Genomic DNA, 20,415 nt, shown 5'->3' on the forward strand with positions numbered 1-20,415 from the left:
AAACATCACTAAGCTTGGACTGTAACACACAACTCTCTTAAGAGAGATGAGTGCCAGCCCAAGAGTTCCTACAAACAAACATTTTTATACAAACTGAGACTGCAACACACAACTCTCTTAAGAGAGATGAGTGCTAGTCTCAGGTAAAAGATAATTATTTATATTATAATTAAAATTGCAACACACGACAAAAATAGAGAGCAACACACAACTCTCGCAAGAGAGCTATCTACACACTTAAATACACTATAAAATAAATATTAAACAATTTAAAAAAACTGCAACACACAACTCTCCTAAGAGAGATGAGTACCAGTCTTAAACAAAACAAGAGAGAGAGAATAATTGATTACAAACGAAAGACTATAATAAAAGTAAGATGCAGTAAGGTATCTATGATGAGAGCTAGTAGGTATGGAAGTAAGCAAGAGGTAGCAGGTAGGCAACCAAGAGGTGACAAGTAGGCAAGCAAGTGGCAGGCAGGCAAGTAGGTGGCTCGAAAAAAAAATTCAAGTGAATTAATGCAACTTAGCTCTGCTTTATGTCATTTAAAGCTAAAAAGATTACCTTTGATTGGTTGATCATATGCTCTTTGTATAAATGCTTCTACCTACATGGCAATCACAACACATAATAAAAAAATTAAAAAGGCATTTGATATAAGTCAGCATTGATGGTTGCAGCTAGTGCATCCCCAATCTATCTTTTTGTCCCAAGTTTTTTGCTTATGGACTGACTTCCATACATTTACAAAACTAAAAAATTTCTCAAATCAAATAATGCCAGAGCATGCGCACAAACTCCCTAGCTCTCATTCCTATAGCCCCTCACATGGAGACCCAATTCCATTTATCGTATTCATCTCTAGCTTGTACGTAATTGTGAACTAAGCATTGTCAAGGAGTTATAATCTTCCTATTTTAAGTCTTATAGTTTTCCTATTTTAAGTCTTATAGTTTCCAATATTTGTTTATCAAATATCTCCATTACATATACCTTTCTTTGATGGAGTCCCCAATTACGTGCTCATAAGGATATGATGGCCTAAGATACATGACCAATGAGGACAGGGTTCTACTAAGTTATGATAGCAATGCCTCTTATTTGACAAAAGCGATGAAAAAGAAGCATACATAGTCAAGTTTTAGTAACAGAAATGGACCTATCTCGCACATCACATGCGACTTTTTTTAAAATTCTAATTCCTCCATCCATCATCCTCCTTCTCCTCCTATTCCTCCCCTCATTGATCTTCACAAAAGAATTTGAAGAATTACTAAATTACACTTTGTATGTATGTCCTAAGTAGACCAACTAGACTAAAGCAAGCAATCCTTATTAATCACATACTTCTATATAAGCTCTAGTATGTTGCCTATAAGTAATCTTATAAGGCAACCGCTAGATGGCCACATTTATAGAGGCTATGGACTGGGTACTAATCGGGAATTTTGGGCATGGCTTAGATTGGCAACTTGGGGAAATTCAAAGTGTCCCATCTATGGCGATCTAGTCTACTCTGATCTAGATCTAAACCAACCGTCAATCGATGAAAGAACAGCAAATAATTCCTTTTCTTTTGTTCTTTTTAAGTATTGGGTCAAATGCGTTGATGTAGAGGCAAAAGTGCGTGAAGGAAGTGGTTTTGTCGGCGAGGCTCAAATGTGAGTGTAACATGTGCCGAAATGTGCGCATGATGTGACGAGCGCATAGAGCACAAAAAAACGAGCGACTTTCCTTTTTAGAGTGCCCTCAAATTCTTCCTGGATCAAGAGATATGACTTGATCTAGGTGGAGGGGCAAAAGGAGTGCAAATGTGCTCAATGATGATGTGTCACTGTGAGTCACATGCAGTGATTATGTGGCACTATGCCTAGCAAGAGGTGTGCTGAGGTGGTAGGACTGGTCACATGAAGTGACTGTGAAGCACTGTGTGTGCTTGCAGAGGTCAGTGCTGACTGGACTGCTGAGGTGGCACTGCTGAGGTGGCACTACTGATGTGGCACTGTTGAGGTGGCAGAGGTGACGTGGTAGTGATGACATGGCTTAATGATGTGGCCTGATGACATGTCATTGATGATGTGGATTGTTGACGTGGCAGTCGATGAGTCTCACGAGGCTGCTGACGTGTCAGATAAGATGATGTGGCACTTGGAGATAAGGTGCCACGTGTCTAACTGTGGATCAACCAGTTAACCCAAGGTCATCTTCACCGGACCTTGGTTCTATGCTATCTACCACGTGTCTGACTGCTAGGCACCGAAATCTTTAGAAGATTCTGATGGAATCTTTCAAACTCCATCATCTTCTCCGTTACTGGGCTAGCGGAGCAACATGTAAGAGAAAGGTGATGGTTGGCTCAAGCACTTGAAGGCCATACATGGACACGATCTCAATGTTGAGACCAAGTGATTATAGGTGATCATGCCTTTAAGAAGGCGGCTATGGTGAGATTGGATCTAAAGAGAGACACCTATGTGCTTCCAGCTAAGGGTTATAGTAGAGCAATCAATCGATAGTGAGCTAGCAGAACATTTAAGAGAAAGGTGATGGTTGGCGCAAGTGCTCGAAAGCCATACATGGGCATGATCTCAATGTTGAGAGCGTGGTTCCAGCCAAGGGTTATAACAGAGAGTAGAGATTAGAATCATAAAAGCACCTATGCTTTTTAAATATATGCATTATGCTTTACTAGCTCCTCCTCTGATTCTATCAGTCATCCGGTCATGAAATCCTCGCCAATTATGTAAGGCAGCTGAGAAGAGCTGGGGAAACTGTTGAGGAGGTGCGATGATATCCTACATGAAGCCATAAGCACGTGCACTGCAAAGTTCAACTCGCTTTTAGCCTAGAGAAAAGGATGCAGGAGAGGCAAGCACTCAATCCTTGTGTTCCAACAGGAATACAACTCCATCAACACTACTTTTACTATTGGCACTGACTTGTATGCCATGTATCTATGTATGGATCGAACTAAAAAGCTACCCAAATTTGCTTGAAAGGACTTGCAGGTAGCCCCTAATTAGGAGGATACTCAGCATCAAGGTTCACTCTTCATGATCTGACAAAAAGCTTGAGGTATCATTTGTAAACCACCCTACACCATTCAAAAACTACATTTGGTCTTGCTTATTTAGCTTACTTTTGAATGTAGCCTCATTTCTTCTTGAGCTAAGTCTTGTATTAATTTATGTTGCTGTGTTTCTATCTCTCTATAATTATTCATTAAAAAAAAATCACTATTAATAAAAGGAGGGTATGAGCAAACCATTAGAGGTAAACTTTCAAAATTTGAACTCAATAAAGTAGAATAGAAAGTTGAGCAGAAAACAAAACTGAAAAATAGAATTGAAAGCTAAGCTAAAAGCCAAATTGAACCCAAAGATGACAAGAGAGGAGCATGGTCTCTCAATTATAAATAAATAGAGAGGACATGCATTGCCTCTCCCCATAGATAACGTATGGAATTTTTTTTCGTTTTGCGACTTTCTTAACTATTTATTTTAAACAAAAAATCTCACTTTTTTAATTTCCAAAACTTTATTATTTTGGGTTTTTAAAAAGGGTTAGGGCTTCCTATTATGATTATACTTAACTAGCCGTCTCTTATTTAATGCATGTTCTTAATGGTGAGTGAGAGCTAGGGAATCTAGAGAAACAACCATGGCAAGTGCACAATCGATGGATGATAACACCATCATTCATGTGATCATAGTCCAACTCATAATATCTGAAAGGTGCAGTGATGATTTCTTCCATATTATTGAAGAGAGAACTTAAAGATTATGTGAGAAATCCCTTATTCATGTATTTGTTAGGCCTCAATTTCCAAAAAGTGCTAATATTTGTCCATCACAAATATTAAAAGCACTACCCTAATATTTACAAGGGAGGATCAGGTCAAATGGACCTTGTGTTGTGTCTCATCTCTAAGTTTTCATAATTCATTTTCTACCTCTTTTTAAAAATGTTGAAGCTATAAAATTGGAAGTTATGTTTCAAATTGGCGATTACATGCTTCATGATAAAATAAAACTATAGAACCTTCAATTCAATTAATAAATGAATGCAACAAGATGCAAGTGCTATCAAGTAATGCATGAGATGAGTTTCTCATTGCATGCTTGACAACAAAAAATTATATTAAAGATTGGGTTTAGAAATAGTGTCATTTGAAATCGTTGAGGAGAAAAGCTTAAGGTTTTAAAAATTGTGAACCAACTTATAAGTCAGTCACATTACATATTAGCAGCTATGCTCTTGGTCCAAAATGTAAACATAGTGTGGGCTGCTAACTAAAGGTTTGTACCTTGTCCTCCTTTTCTGCATATTTTAGCTACCTTTTCCACCTCTTAGGACGTGGTCTCCATGATTTTTGTGGTCTTTTTCTCAAACTCAACTCCATCCACTTTTTCTATGATATATAGCACATGGAAAGTGCCAATAATCAACCTTGTCCATGCTTGATGTGGATCAATGCATGACCGAGTTCTTCTAAATAAATTTTCCAAAACAACGACATTTGGGATTCACAACAAATGCTTACCTTCAATCTCCTCCATTATGCTTTCCTTTCTAGAAAGGATGCCTTTAATAGTAAGGGAAGTCACCACAAGCCACTGAGTATGTCCCATAACTTGATTTCTTGCATGAATGTGCTTATGGTCCAATTAGCATATGCCAAAATTGAGAAGGAAACCGCTATTGTGGTGCTTATGGCCAAGCCATATTCCACATTGGCCACAAATTTGAAAAATATTCCTAAACTTTCACTCAAGGGAGTCACACACTCTCCTTAATGGGGAGAAATGAATCAAGTCCACTAGAGCATCCACACAGGATACATTGGTTGCTATTAATAAAGCATTGCACTCTATGTCAAGCTCAATCAATGCTTCTATTGTAAGGGAAAGGAGCACACTGATAAGGACTTCAAGAAGGATCCAATGCATAAGAAGTGTAGGAAGAGTGGCAAGCATGGCCAATTTAGCAAGGAGTGAAATACAAAGAAAAAAGAAGGGAACTTCACGTCTTCTTCTTTACCTAATACACTACTCTAATGATGAATCTTTGTCTCAGTTATTTAGTACCATGACTCTTATTACTCTAGTGTTGTAGTAAGCATGTTTGATAAAGGCTTTCCCTACTTTTTGTATGAATTGATGCAATGCAATACTTCTCTCTTGTTTTGTATTGAGGGAAGATGTTGAGACATTATCCTTACTTTGATTGGATACTCTTAGACTGGATAGGATTTTGAGGTCATGGTTGCCTATTTAATACGATGTACCTTTGGTGTAATATGTGGAGCACTCAAGGGGCCTTATCTTTACAAGTTTGGTGGCCATCACATCCCCCTCTTACGTATTGGCTTTATATTTGTGTGATATCTCCTCCATTGGATCCTAATCCCACTTCTTGTGCATAGCTCTCTTTAGATCCTATCTCATAATAGCACGGTACTAGAGCCTTGTTGTTTCTATTCCTTTGTAATTGATCTCCCTTTTCTCATTTGTTGCTAATACTACCAATTTTTCTAATCACCCCCCTTCTTTCTTTGTTGTCCTAGCGTGTAATGCTTCAATATGTTGCTATGTGAAACAAAGGAGTGATGCATTACCAATGCAAGCAATAAGCAACAAGCGACTAGCATCAACAACAAGGCAATGGAGTGAAGCAATAATTGCCACTATCATTTGATACAAGGCCAACTAGTTATGAGACTTTGTTACCATTTTTTATTTAATTATTAATTATCTACCAACTCATTTCCAAGGGGAAGAATTGTCTCTATTTAGTTGTCATGGTCTCTTTGTATACTCTATCATTTATGGTTTATGAGACCATCTACTTCTCATATCAAGGATGTCAATAAGTTAGTTATTTATTACAGCCACTATTGGTACTACAATAGTTGTCACCTCTCCTTTCATGATTGCTCAACTTTTTTAAGGCATTGCCTAAGGGTTTATTGGGTAGCTTTTAATGAAACATTGTACTCTAGGTTAGGCTCAATCAAATGCTCTTATTGCAAGAGAAAGAGGCACGCTGAAGCAAAAATTCTTAAAGAAGGATCCAATGTGGAAGAAGTGGGGAAGTGTGGCAAGCATAGCCACTTTTATAGGAAGTGTAGCACAAACAAAGAAGAAGGGAACTTCACTACCTGATACACTAATCTAGTGTTGTATTTTTGTCTTAGTTAGTACCATGGCTCTTATTAATCTAGTCTTGTAATATGCTTGTTTGATAAGGCTTTCCCTATTTTTTGTATCAATTGATGGAGTGCAATCTTCATCTCTCATTTTGTATTGAGGTAGGATGGTTGGATATTATCCTCAGTTTGATTGTATAATCCTAGATCGGATAGGATCTTGGTGTCATGGTTGCCTACTTGATTGGCAACACCTTTGGTAGAATGTGTGGAGCACTTTACAAGGATGGTGGCTAATGCATCTCTTACATGTTGTCTTGATCCCACTTATTTGTGTGATCTCTCCTCCATTCGATCCTTATCCCACTTCTTTGTGCATAGCTCTTTCTAGATCCTATCCTATAACACCCCAACCCCTATAGGGAGGGTGACTAATCAAAATATGGAAGCATAAACCTAACAATCTAATGATGCAATGAGCTCCACTCTAAGTGACAAAAATAAGATGCCAAAAGCTGGAATCACAAACTTAAACTCCAAAGAATCCAATGATGCAATGAGCACTCTTAGAACAAGCGATAAGATGACATCAAGACAACTGAAGATGAACAAAGAACAAATCATGTGATTTACAATAAAAGAAGATACTTGATCAACTAGCAAACAGGAAACATAACTACAGGTCTACCAAAATCCCAAAAAGAATCAACAACTCTACCAAAATCCCAAAAAGAATCAATAGCTCTACCAAAATCCAAAGGATATCTAGAGGAGGGAGAGAATGGGACATATAATGGCCCTACAAAGACCTATTTAGAGACTTGTCCTTTTTAGATGAAATCCTCAAGCTAATTTATATCATTGAAGACATACCAAAGGATTAGCTCCCACCTCTAAAGAATTTCTCATAGATTACAAATATTTATATGCTTTCTCATACAAGGCTTTGAGGTATGTACCCCAACAACTGGTGGCACACATTGTCCCCATTAGAAAAGATACTATACGAGCCCAAGAAAGACCGTACCCCATCAACCCCAAGTATAGAACTTTGGTAAAATAAGAATTGTGCATTATTATAGGAATATATTTGATCTACGAGATAGAGCAAACTAATTGGGTCTCACCAATATTCATTATTCCATAAATAAATGGGAAATCAAAGTCTTAAGAAGGTGAATGGGAAAATCAAAGTCTCAAGAAGGTGAATGGGATGAATTTCAAATTACAAATTGCGTGGTCAAGTAAAGAGGTCTTTAATTTCTTAGAGAACCTTAGAAAACAAACAATTCTAGTAAATCCCAGAGACATGCATTAGGGTTGGTTTCCTTTGGAATGGGGTGTCTACTTAGACAATGATATCATAAAACTTTACCAAAACTAGATGATAAGCTTCTAAATGCTTTCTACCTTTACAATCCACCCACCTAGAGAGAGGGTATTTTAGATATTTTTTAATTGAAGCACGGCCAAGTTTGTCATAACATGTCAAAGTTGGAAGCCAAAAGATTGATGCATTTTTTAGATTTTGTAAGTAAACGTAATGACTTTTGAATAGGGTGTCATTGTAATTAAAAGCATAAAGATATGACCTTTTCTTCTACCATATATTCTTTGAGATTTTGCTAGTAAGTGAACCTTTAAAAAAGAATTATATTCAGAGAGTATTGATGTGCATAAGTATACTTGAGGAGCTTAACTAGTTATTCTATAGAGCACACAAATTTATACAAAGAAGAGGAAAGCATCACAATGGTGGAGCATAAAGCTTAGAAGATTGTTTTAATATGAGGATGCTTGTAGCTTCTATGCAAGCATGAAAGGAGAGGAAAAGAGGGGAGCATGGTTGTTTTGGGATACTTCAAATTATATCATACTTGTTGCTTCAACGATCCAACCTTTTTGGTGAAAAGGAAATGGATGTATTAAAGCTATGTAGGTAGGAGTGACAATGATGCCTCTGTTGCATAGGGAATATTTGGCCATTCATGTGCATTGTAGTCTTCTCAAGAACCACATATTTATCCTTTTGAATCATGAATGATTATCATTATTAACCATCAATGGAGTGGAAATAGTAACACTTTCCTATCTTCGTTTAGACCATGTCTATTGTTATGAATGCTACCCACATGAATTGATATTAATTTTGAGCGTTGGATGAGATGGTGGTTGGAATGGCTTCTCTCCATGTAAGGGACTTTGGGTGAAAGGAGGGAGGACCCATGAAGACGTGAAGGATAGTAGTTGAGTAGACTTGAATTGGGGTGCAGTTGGCAGATTGACTTCCTATAGAAACATGAGTCATACTATTGAATTGGGGCATATGAGGGAGAAATGGGTAAAAGGAGGGAGGACCCACATGAGAAGTGTTGAAGGTTTCCATGACCATTCATATATATTGTATTGAAAATCTAAGGTACTTTCATATTTCTTTTCATAATGCTTGTGCAAGTCCTTAAAAAGTTTTAGTTTTAGTTTATCGTGGATGGAAAAAAACCCATACGTCATGACTTTTTTGGACCTAAAAAGCAAGAAACTTTGCTCAAGATTTCTTGGGTGGCCAAAAAAATTTAGACCCCCTGCCCCCTTTCCCTTCCCTAAGAAAAAGGAAAGGGAAAACAACAACATAGGCATAGTTATGGAGATTCTCTAAGTAATTTTTGAGTTTTGTCTTGCTTGTGATATGAAGGTTTTCCCATGTCTTTCATAAAGTACATGAAAGAGGCATGATGCTCTTGATCTCTCCACAATGTGCTTTTGAGTAGTTTTTTAGTTTGAATACAATTGCTTTTCCATATCGTTCATGAAATAAGGAAAAAGGGAGAGTCTCTTTTATGTAAGGGGTTCCGATTCTCCTCTCATATATTATTTTAGTTTCTTTGCTTTGATATGCCAGGGGCTAGCATATCATCCTCCTAACTATGATTAATGGTGGCAACCCATTACTAAAGACTAGGTTCTTCTTCCTTCAAATTGGGCATGTACCTTTGCTTTTCACTCCTCTTGGGTTATACATATAAAATTTAGCACCATGCTTGTGTATAAATTTTTTGGCCATGCCTTGTGGCATTGGTCCCCTCATTTTGACAACGTTATAATAACAAGTTAAAACCCATTAATAGAACCTTTCACATGATCCCTTGTGTTGACCAATTTTTTTTATCTTTTTGGGGTCCCTATACTTGGTTTGAATTAATAATTTATCAATTAATTGAAATATGGGGACATAACTATCTTTCCGTCATTTGGTATGGTTTTAAGTTCCTCTTAAGTAGTTCAAGCTTGGAAGTAGGTATGCAATTGGCATGCTATTCTTTAGGCCTCATTTTTTAATAAAACAATTGCTTTTGGGTTTGCAGAGGTTAGTAGCCTTTGGTAGCCATCCAAATTCACCTTAGCACCAAGTGCACATGTCCCACTTGAGTGTTGTTTCAAGCGTTGTTGTTGCTTTCATGTTGGGTATCAACATAAAGATAGACAGATTGCATGGCCTTACAATAACCATGCTACAAGGAGCTTGTATGTTATGTCTCATGTCCCTTAACTAGTGTCAGTAGGATGTAGTCAAACTTTTGACTCGCTCATGCTTTATGATCTTTTCATGTATACAAAAATAATCCCTAGGAAGAAATTTATAGGAATGTATGAGCTGTTAAAGACTCAAGCATATTCTTGGAATTTTTTAAACTTGGAGTGGCCAACTAAGGAGGATTCCCTCGCATGGGAGGGATGGGATTACTTTGACATCCTGCCCAAGAAATGGTGCAAATCGACGATGGAGATTAAACCTTTCTCATGGCACCTCCTATTGATTTAAGGGTAGAGTGCTTCAATTGTGCTCCTTTCCAAGTGACACAAAGTGTTACTACTTAGTTTTGCAAACGGTAGAGCCAATCTCCAGGTGTGATTTTTTTTGCCACTACTCAACTTCGTGGCCAATTGCCCAACTGGACTCATCTTATCTTATCTTATCTTATATTTCTTATTTTTGAGTTTGACATGGCATTCAGAGAGTTATGGCACATGTCGATCAAAGGGCTCCTCTTCTCTTCTCTCTTTTCCTTGCCATTTGTTGCCACGTGGCAACAAATGCCCAACACTTTGTCCGCTCATGCTGACCCTTCCTTATGTTGGTTCTTCCTGATCGACCACCATAATGCCTTACATTCTCATGGTTGTTGTCCATGGCAGTTTCAACTTCCAATTTCACATAACTTCAACTCTCCTTTCCGTCTCTTCCCCTCCTCACCACCACATGCTTGTCGAGCCTCATTGCCTCCTCTACGACTAAGCGATTTGCTTCCTCGTTGCATCCTGTACAGTAAAGAGCTTTGTTTCCTTCATTTGTATGTAGAGCCATGCAATTTAATTAATGGGAACATAAACTCCGAGAATATTTGTAGGCATTGGGATTGATGGACGCATGTTTGTTGCTTTCGGGATAGTATACACACTCTAAAGAAGATGCTTGAGATCGTGTTATGTGCGTTCATCCAAAAGGAGGGGAGATGTCGACGATTGTGGCAAAAGCTTGGAGCAAGTGGTGCGAATGCTCGAGGAGAGTAGGGGGTTATCGTTAGAGGAGCTAGATTGACAGACGTGCTGAATACATGCACAAAAGAGAAGTATTTTTGGGCAAGGGCAACAAGGCACCGATGTTGGCGATGTGCTGCATGAGGAGATGATTGATCGATGTAGGATGTATTGTTCGTTGTATGTTGGATCATTGGGATGCGAGGTTTTAGTAGATTCTTCATGGTCAGCCTTCCCACGGAGGACACTGATCTTCGATTCGTAGCTCCCGAGTGGGCTGACAAACCCACAGATACAAACTTCGAGCGCTCAATTCTTGACTATGAGGCATCAGGCCATTCTAACAACAGATGTATGTATGTATGTATGTGTGCAGCTTGACAATGTTCTAAGTGACGGAGCAATGATGGATTTCACAAGCACGACATATTAGTAGTAGATCGTGGGACACCGGGCTCTACGTTTTGCTCTACACGCACACAAAGGTGTGTAGTGAGAGGGAAGACGGACCATGGATGTGATATTTCAAGCTTTGAAGCCTGGTTTCAAACAAGTGGGGCAATGACTCGGTCGGTGCACGGTCCACCCGTTTTCAGCCACTCATGATGATGGTGAGAAGAAATAGTTGCGGTGAGAGTGAGCTCTCTCACAACAGCCTTCAAGGTTCTCAGGCTTCAACTAACGTTGGGCTGGCAAAGCAAGCATAATAATAAAAGTTGCCGATGGCATTGAATGAACAGGGACCGCTGCATCTTCTTCGCTCGGTTCTTATGGTTCGCTATATTTGATGATGATGATGATAGGACTACAGATGACGATCGGATTCAAGGGCATCCGTCGGATTGGCCATTTCCAAACCGCCAAGAAAGGCAGCATTCACTACAGCAACGATTCAGCTACATACATGGTGTGTGTTTCTCTTGCAATCCCTCACGCCCAGTATGCTGAATCCTCTACTCTAGTTTCGATAGTTTCGTACTCTTATACGAGAGTCTCGTACAAACGCAACATGAGCACAAAACAAAAACAGACACCTCATATCGTCTTCCAGCCACGGTAGATGAAGCCATAGCCACCACGCTTGACAGCCAACAGGAGCTACAAGTTGTCAAAGCAGACAAGGGCTACAATGCCCACATCCATTCATTGTAACCGCCACCTGCCTCACTAAATAGTTCGTCGTAGCTTTTGCCTTGCCCAACGGTGCCGTTGTCGTCCCAGAATCTCCGTTGTTCCGTTTTTAAGCTTTCCCATCTGTTAGTCCATCCTTCCCCTCTCATGAGTTCCCCGTATCAACCCTTTTTGGGCTCACTGCGTCCTACAAGCCCTCTCAACCTGCTCCGGTCGCACGCTGTGACGCTTCACAATGCAGTTATTCGGTAAAGTTTGATCAGCGATTTGCGATCTTCGAACAATGCACAGCCTTCTGAGCGGGGGCGCAGGTCGAGACCTCCCGAATTCTCAAGGGCTCGAATGCGCAGAGACCAAGGGAGGGATTGATGGTTATAAAACCGTCGATCTTTTCCAGTCGCCTGAGCCAGATCCCCTGAAATCTACGCAGCAGGGTGAACAAGGCTCCGATGATGAATCAACTCAGCGAAGCCTACCGTTTCTTAAGCTGTTCTCGTTTGCCGATGGACTCGACTATTTTCTCATGTTTATGGGAGCCATTGGAGCTGCAGCTCATGGCGCAGCAGTTCCTATTTTCTTCATTTTCTTCGGAAAACTTATTGACACGATGGGGAACGCCTACGCTGGTGAACGGAACGTTGCCCACGAAGTTGCCAAGGTCTGTGCATGTGTAAGATGCAATGTCGGGGGTATAAATTCATCTCCTTCCAGTCGGCAAACCTAGCGCGAGGAAAAACTTAGCAGGACTGTCAGAAACTACATTTTCATACTGTTGTGGTTACATTCGGGGTGACAAAACTGATGCCACCCTGTCTTTTTTCTCATCATTCCCCCAATCTCCCTAGAACATGCTTTTCTGTTTAAGCTCACAACAAATTGCTTGTTTGCATGGTTTTTAACTGCAGTATTCCTTGGACTTCGTCTACTTGAGCATTGTGGTGATGATCTCAGGCTGGCTTGGTGAGTTAATTGCTTTTGTCCAGATCCTGTCCCCCTAGATGCTGCGCTGCAGATTGTATCTTTCTGGATAGTATGCCAATTTATGCTAGCATGCTGCTGTACTGTGTGATTTGAGCATATCTAATTAACATTGTTGCGAATTGGCGTTTTCAGCTTCTCAGAATATGTTCACACTTTGTTGCCTTTCTTCTCTTGCAAAATTAGTGTGTCCCGGCTGTGGACTTTGTTGCAGAGGTTTCATGCTGGATGTACACCGGGGAAAGGCAGTCTGCAAGGATTAGACTCAATTATCTCAGGGCTATGATAAGCCAGGATGTAGGCTTTTTTGACAAAGACACATCTACTGGAGAGATTGTGGTTGGAATATCAAGTGATACTATTTTAATACAGGAAGCTATTGGCGAAAAGGTATGATGATGGAGTTTGGCTATACACGTGTGAATGTGTGACCAGTCATTGATTTCTGCTTTGCAAATCAAAGACGGTGGTCAATGGCTTGTTGGTGCCTGAGCCTTGCTATAAAAAGATGGACTGTTTTGATCATGGCTTTGACTCTCTTCGTTTTGTGATTCATTTTCTGTTGTCCTTTAACTTGCAATAAGATGTCCTATAAGGAGTGCAAGACCATTGTTATGAGTGCATGAAGACTAATCAGAGAGAGAGAGAGAGACACAGAGAGAGAGAGGCCAAAAGGAGAGCCTGAATGTCACACCTGCTCACTAAAGAAATGATGAATGTACAAGGCACAACTCTAGTGAGTTGTTTGATATGTAGATCAGGTACGCTGTGTTGTACTTTCATTAGCCAGTAGAATGGAGATCATGTATCCACCGATTTGCCTATGGACCTGTCAGGCTGAGTGAGGGAGGGGTGCTTTTTCTGAATTGCCGGAGCATGTGTTTCTGACGTGCTCCTAGGAGCTGACAGTCGTGTGATCCCTTGTGATCCCATGTTTAGGGTGGGTGCCCTCGATGTGGACCCCCTGATTGGATGGCCTATAAAAAGGTTTGATTTGTCTGGGCTGTAGGCCCATTGGTTTTTATTCCATCCTCCTCTTGATATAGACCGCTAATGATTGTGCCTAGTATTCGATTGTAAGATATTGTGGAGTCTTTGTAGGTTGTTTTGCCTGTGTCTTTTCACATAGAGAAAGCCAAGCGTCTGTGCTTTGGATATTTGAGGAAGGGAAGGACCCCCCCCCTTCCTCCGCCCGTCGCCCTGGGTTCCCAGTCTCCATCCACACACAAAATAGATGGAAATAAGTAGTAATCATGTTTCTCGTGTTTCCCCTTAACCTATGCTAGTGATGCCCACAGGAGAAGGAGCTTGCTGTGGACTGCAGACCCACTGTAGAACTGCTGCAGATCTGTCCTCCAGAGCTGTAGAGGAAACTGCTGGAGTGCTGAAAACGTGGATGATATGCGACTCCCAACTTTCCCGATTGGTCAGGCTGGTCCACCAAGCCAACTGTTCCTGCAATTGTTACAGGATGTGAAGAAGAACATCTCCAAATTTTCCTTGGCTTTGATGCCGTCTTTTGCGGCAAGGGTGATGTTCGACTCTATGCTGAGATCTCCCAATTGCTGATGAGTGGTGGGGCCTGAAGGCACTCAGCATCATAAGTTGAAAAACAATTTCAAACGCCAGCTAAGGCAAAATGTGAAGAGTCGGATGGCCTTTCAAGCCATAAGCTAACCCAGAAGCCTGTAGCTGAGTTTATTCTTGTGTTCTCAGACTGCTTTCCTTTTTTGCCCAACCACAGAGAGAGAGAGAGAGAGAGAGAGAGAGAGAGAGAGAGATGTTAACAAACCCTTTAACCTTGTATAGACAGGAAACTATATCCACTACATGGCTCGATTCTTTGCTGGGTTTGCTGTTGGCTTTTCGTCTGTCTGGCAGCTCACTCTCGTCACACTTTCTGTGGTGCCTTTGATTGCTATGGCTGGAGGCTTCTACGCATATATTATGGTTGGACTCACAAACAAGAGTCAAGATGCCTATGTCAAGGCCGGTGAAATTGCAGAACAGGTGGAGTACTGGAGTACCTATGAGCTGTGACAATCTATGCTGTGCTTTGTTTCTGTTGAGATGGTATTGTGGAAGACAGGTTTTTCAGCTTCTCTTTTCATGCAATGTGGACTGTGTTCAGGTCATGGCTCAAATTCGGACAGTGTATGCTTTTGGGGGTGAGGAAAAAGCTGTTACCTCTTACTCAAATGCACTCATAGTCACTCTAGATCTTGGAAAGAAGGGTGGCTTGGCTAAGGGTCTAGGTGTGGGCGCAATGTACGGATTGCTGTTTGGTGCCTGGGCTTTACTTCTTTGGTTTTCTGGTAAGCTTGTGCGAAGCGGAGTCACAAATGGAGGACAAGCATTCACAACCATCTTGAATGTTATCATAAGTGGCTTGTAAGCTGCATTACACTCTACTCCTTGCTCAGTAATTTGTTTTCTACATTGTTTAACTGATGTTCCTAAGGTTTAAGATTGTCGGCTAAAGATCCTAGGGAGCTGCAATCTAGAAGAAGACTATGAATTATATTTACTTTATGTTAGCTTTTGAAGGATTTAGGCCAAGCTGCACTTGTAGCCCAACAGGATTAAGCCTGAAAGAAGTCATGCTTTACTAAGATGCGTTTTGAAGTATTGGGTTACAACTTTCAAAGCCAGGAATCCTTGAATGATCAAAAAGTTGTGCAGCTCAAGTGGGTAGTGTGTACTTTGAAATGCATCTAGATGCAAGGGGACTCTACCTATCTAGATTGGTAAGGAAAGGCCACCTTTTCAAAAGTGGCTAAGCTTGTTATTGTAGTGTCTTCGAAATGAAACTGAGTGAGGCTTATGTGATGCCTAAAGATAAGTTGGTTCAATTATCAGGATCCTTTTCAGCAATCAATTGGTAGAATATACTCTTTTTGCCAGTCTGCCTGTTGACAGAAGGTTTCTGGCAGTTCCTGATTGGTCACGAGTGCATAACGCATCAAATAGAGATTGTCCAACGTATTGACATTATGCATTTTTGTTTGGCTCTTGCAATATTGATGCTGGGTCTTGGTTCATTGCTTGGAATGTCCATATGCAGATCCTTAGGTCAAGCAGCTCCAGATTTGACAGCTTTTGGCAAAGCAAAAGTGGCAGGATACACTATAATGGAGATGATTAATAGAAAACCAAGTATTGACCATAACAATGTGATAGGCAGGAAGCTGCTCTCAGTTGAGGGTCACATTGAGTTGAGAAATGTCTGTTTTAGTTATCCCTCTCGGCCAGAAATCCTGGTTTTTCAGGATTTTTGCCTTGACATTCCTGCCGGTAAAGTGGTGGCAATAGTTGGCAACAGTGGTTCTGGAAAGAGCACAGTCATCTCCCTAATTGAACGGTTCTATGATCCGAACTCAGGTAGAATGGTTTCTAACCCTATCCTCTCTCTAATACAAAACTGCTTTAGAAATTTTGTGCATCTCATATTCGTTCAGCATGGCGTAGGGGAGGTGCTGCTTGATGGACACACGATAAAGAGTTTCCAATTGAGGTGGCTAAGGGAGCAAATAGGTCTTGTCAATCAAGAGCCGGCTCTTTTTGCTACCAGCGTGCGGGAGAATATTTTGTATGGGAAGGACAATGCCACTATGGAAGAAATAGTGCATGCAGCCAACATTTCTGGGGCACATCTCTTCATCGACTTGCTTCCGCATCGATATGAAACTCAGGTTGCCTCTTGTGACATACTCGTGTGGTTTTTTCAGAGGGCTTTCAGGGAGGGACTTGATTGTGTGAGTTTTTTCCCCCCTGATCGCAGAACGCTCTTGTTTGGTGTGAGTGATGATCATTTGTACTACCTTTTTAATGTTGATTTTATTTAGGAAAGAGTTTTGTATGCAGAATGAGAAAGGGGTGAGCTATATTGTAAACTATATAAAGGATGCCCTTATATCAAATAATTTCTAATTAAAGCTATTTATTATTGTACCCGTAAGACACACTGGTGAAAGGACATTGTATCATAGTCTTTCTCTGGATACAGGTAGGAGAGAGAGGGGTTCAAATGTCTGGGGGGCAAAAGCAGCGGATAGCAATCGCAAGGGCTATGCTAAAAAATCCTGCCATCCTTCTTTTGGATGAAGCCACGAGTGCTTTGGATGCTGAGTCAGAAAAGAGCGTTCAGGAGGCCCTCGATCGAGTAATGAAGGGACGGACCACTGTGATCATAGCACATCGCCTATCAACAATTCGGAATGCAGATTTTGTTGCTGTTGTGCAGAATGGAAGAGTCGTGGAGTACGGTTCACACAATGAATTGATAAAGAAAAACGAAAATGGTGCATTTGCTTCTCTTATGAAACTTCAAGATACTGCGACAAAACAGTCTGCAGGTGGTGCGTCAATCAACCACCACAATAGGCAAGTTGAAGAGCCAGTTCCAAGTTTCATTCAGAGTTCAAGGTAAAGACCTCACATTCTGTTGCTAAGGTATGTACGCAAGATTTTCCTGATAAGATTGGATGTATATCGCAGGCTTTCTCGTGGTTCTCTTTCGCAACGAACATTCAGTTTTCAATCAAGTGTGCCCTCAGAACCAGATTCTGCTGGTTTTGGAATTAAGGATTTAAGATCAGAAGTGGGTATTCCATTCTTGGGCGGAGCCAAATCTTCCATGAAGAGATTATTGCAGATGAATATGGAGGAATGGCCCTATGGCGTTCTTGGTGCACTGGGTGCTATAACAGCAGGCGCCGAAACGCCACTGTTTGCCCTTGCAATATCTCAATCTCTGGTAGCGTTTTACTCCCCGGACAAAAGCTACATGAAGAATGAAGTAAACAAGATTGCCATAATATTTTGTGGGGCTGCTATGGTGACCGTGTTCATTTATTGGTGTGAACATTATTTCTTTGGTATTGTTGGAGAACGCCTCACAATGCGTGTAAGAAAGATGATGTTCTCTGGTAATGATCATCTTCCATCACTTCGAAATGTTCTTAGAATGTTTATCTGTAAACTTCACAACGTTAGCTTGCAACGTTGAAGTAGTGAAACTGCTCAGGTTTATCAGTTAAATTCCAAAGCTAAATTCTCTTGACTTCACAACCGGAGCTTGCAATGTTGAAGTACTGAAGAAACTGCTCAGGTTCATAAATTACTGTTGAGTTACTTAATTCCAAAGCTAAATGAAAACAACTTTTGCAGCGATACTCAGAAATGAAATTGGCTGGTTCGACAAGAACAATAGTACCCTTCTGGCATCGCGGTTATCTTCAGATGGCACTTTGGTCAGGGCTGCCATTGCCGATCGCATCTCAACCTTGCTGCAAAATCTTGCTTTGATCGTAACAGCCTTCATCATCGCATTTATGCTGGAATGGCGGATTGCTCTGGTCATAATTGCCACTTTTCCGGCTCTTGTTGGAGCGCATGCAAGTGAGGTTAGCTATTTCATTTCAAGCATGACCGTCGCTTTTTTAATCTGATAACGTCAAATAGCGTAGCGTTGACGAAAGTACTAAGTCCAGCTCTCGGCTAGATGCATGGATTTTGATCTCACGCTCCATGTCTCATTTTTCTGTTGCCAGAATCTTTTCCTGAAAGGTTTTGGAGGGGATCTAAGTACTGCATACGCAAGATCCAATATGGTGGCAGGTGAAGCCGTTAGCAACATCCGCACAGTTGCAGCTTTTTGTGCGGAAGGGAAAGTGTTGGAGCTTTTTAGCAAGGAGCTAGAACTACCACAGAAGCAAGCCTTTTTACGAGGACAAATAGCGGGACTTGGATATGGCGTCGCCCAGTTTTGCATGTATAGCTCATATGGCTTGGCTCTCTGGTACGCATCAACACTGATAAAGAAAGCACAGGTGAATTTTGGCCAAGTCATGAAATGTTTTATGGTGCTCATTCTCACAGCTTTTGGCATTGCGGAGACACTTGCAATGGGCCCTGACTTAGTGAAAGGCTCGCAAGCTTTGAGTTCTGTGTTTGAAATCCTAGATCGGCAGACCGAGATAGACCCAGATAATCCGGAAGCCGAGGACGTGACAGAAGTGTTAGGTGCAATTGAGCTGAAGCACATTGATTTTAGCTATCCTTCAAGGCCAAATCTGCTCATTTTCAAAGATTTCAATCTCCAAGTGCGTCCTGGTCACAGCCTGGCACTCGTGGGAGCAAGCGGTTCAGGGAAAAGCTCCGTGATCGGTCTGATTGCCAGGTTCTACGATCCGCAAGGTGGGCTAGTGTTGATAGATGGCAAGGATATAAAGAGCTTGAAATTGAGGTCCCTGAGGCACCACATGGGTCTAGTGCAGCAAGAACCGGCGTTGTTTTCGAGCTCGATTTACGAGAACATAAGGTACGGGAGGGCAAATGCGAGGGAGGGGGAGGTGATGGAGGCAGCGAAGGCGGCAAATGCGTACGAGTTCATATGTGGTCTGCCGAGGGGATACGAGACAGAGGTGGGCGAGAGAGGGGTGCAGCTATCGGGGGGCCAGAAGCAGAGGATAGCGATAGCTAGGGCAGTGCTGAGGAATCCGGCGATATTACTGCTGGACGAAGCGACGAGTGCGTTGGACGCAGAGTCGGAGAAGGTGGTGCAGGAGGCGTTAGACAAACTGATGCTCAATCGGACAACGGTGCTGATTGCGCACCGTTTGTCGACCGTCAAGGATGCCCACACCATCGCCGTGTTGCAAGACGGAAGCATCGTGGAGCAAGGCAGTCACCAAGAGCTTCTCCACAAGGCGGGTGCCTACTTCCACCTTGTCAGCCTGCAACAGCAGCCGCAGCCGCCGCCGCCTTAGCCAAAACTGTACCGATATCGCCAACACTTGTTCGCTGCTGCTGCTCATCGTCTCCACCGCTGCTATTCTCCTCCACACCTGTATATACTACATACTCAGTGCCCCACACACACTCACTCCATAATGCTCTTCTTCACTTGAGTTGAGGTCGCAGCATTCTTCTTCCAATTACCACACCGATTTTCTGAAGGCTGCCTTCTTCGTTTATGCTGGCATTCCTTAAATAAGGAGTTGAGTTGGGTCAAAACCCACTTCGATCTCTCTCTTTCTTCCTGCGCAACTGCCGGTGGCAACCAAATCTTCAAACGACTGTAGCTAGAACACATCGAAAAATGTTCTCTTCATCTCTACTTCTTGTCCTGTATCACGCAATACAGTGGTTTAACCTCTGATTGGCTGCAACTATAACTATTGTGATACCTGTTCTCGTGGCCTCCTTGGTATGGCAGGCTTTTTCTTCTCTACTAAGGAGAGGTTTCCGTTTCGACGGTTAGGACGATTGAAGGATTCTCGTTCGTTGGATTTTTGAAATGCAATACACTCCATCGGGTGTATGTCTTGCGCGCGTATACGTGTCAATCCTCCACCGATCCAATTCCTCTTTCACGGCCGGAATCCTTTTGCACAAGCTCTGTATTCCTGTTCCGCTTTAGGTGTCCACCGTCTGTCCACCTTTTGACTAAGCGATGCCAATTGATCTCTTACCACTTTGACTTTTGTCTAGTCTTCACGTACCGACTCTCCTCTATCCATGTGCATATTGAAGAGCTGGTGCCGGAGAGTCAAGATATATGTAAGTGATATCTGTCTTCTTGTACAACTCCTTCAGAGTGGCCTAGGCCTCCACTC

The 20,415-nt window shown here is 41.5% G+C and overlaps 1 protein-coding gene across 5 annotated transcripts; it reads left to right on the plus strand.

The window, feature by feature from the left end:
• Positions 1 to 11,384: 11,384 nt before the first annotated feature.
• On the plus strand, positions 11,385 to 20,065 carry LOC147882928 (ABC transporter B family member 10-like). 5 transcript variants are annotated; one of them, XM_087400597.1, is made up of 11 exons: positions 11,385 to 11,594; positions 12,724 to 12,778; positions 13,011 to 13,186; positions 14,606 to 14,806; positions 14,928 to 15,187; positions 15,861 to 16,177; positions 16,265 to 16,488; positions 16,803 to 17,179; positions 17,294 to 17,724; positions 17,966 to 18,201; positions 18,349 to 20,065. In XM_087400597.1, the coding sequence occupies exons 1-11, from the start codon at positions 11,475 to 11,477 to the stop codon at positions 19,564 to 19,566; spliced, it is 3,615 nt and encodes a 1,204-aa protein (XP_087256723.1). In that variant the 5' UTR covers positions 11,385 to 11,474; the 3' UTR covers positions 19,567 to 20,065. The 5 variants fall into 5 exon arrangements, with proteins under 5 accessions (XP_087256723.1, XP_087256721.1, XP_087256722.1 ...); XM_087400595.1 differs by lacking the exon at positions 11,385 to 11,594 and adding an exon at positions 11,607 to 12,488; XM_087400596.1 differs by lacking the exon at positions 11,385 to 11,594 and adding an exon at positions 11,607 to 12,476.
• The last annotated feature ends 350 nt before the right edge of the window (positions 20,066 to 20,415 follow it).

This window comes from Dipteris shenzhenensis, chromosome 29 (genome assembly GCF_047967505.1).
Source record: "Dipteris shenzhenensis isolate YYH24624 ecotype China chromosome 29, Dip_SZ_1.0, whole genome shotgun sequence".
NCBI lineage: Eukaryota > Viridiplantae > Streptophyta > Polypodiopsida > Gleicheniales > Dipteridaceae > Dipteris > Dipteris shenzhenensis.

Coding starts and splice junctions, on each gene's coding strand:
- LOC147882928 (XM_087400594.1), top strand. CDS start 12,102: ATGCACAGCCTTCTGAGCGGGGGCGCAGGTCGAGACCTCCCGAATTCT. Junction 17,725..17,965: donor AAGAAAGATGATGTTCTCTG/GTAATGATCATC, acceptor CAACTTTTGCAG/CGATACTCAGAAATGAAATT. Junction 18,202..18,348: donor TTGGAGCGCATGCAAGTGAG/GTTAGCTATTTC, acceptor TTCTGTTGCCAG/AATCTTTTCCTGAAAGGTTT.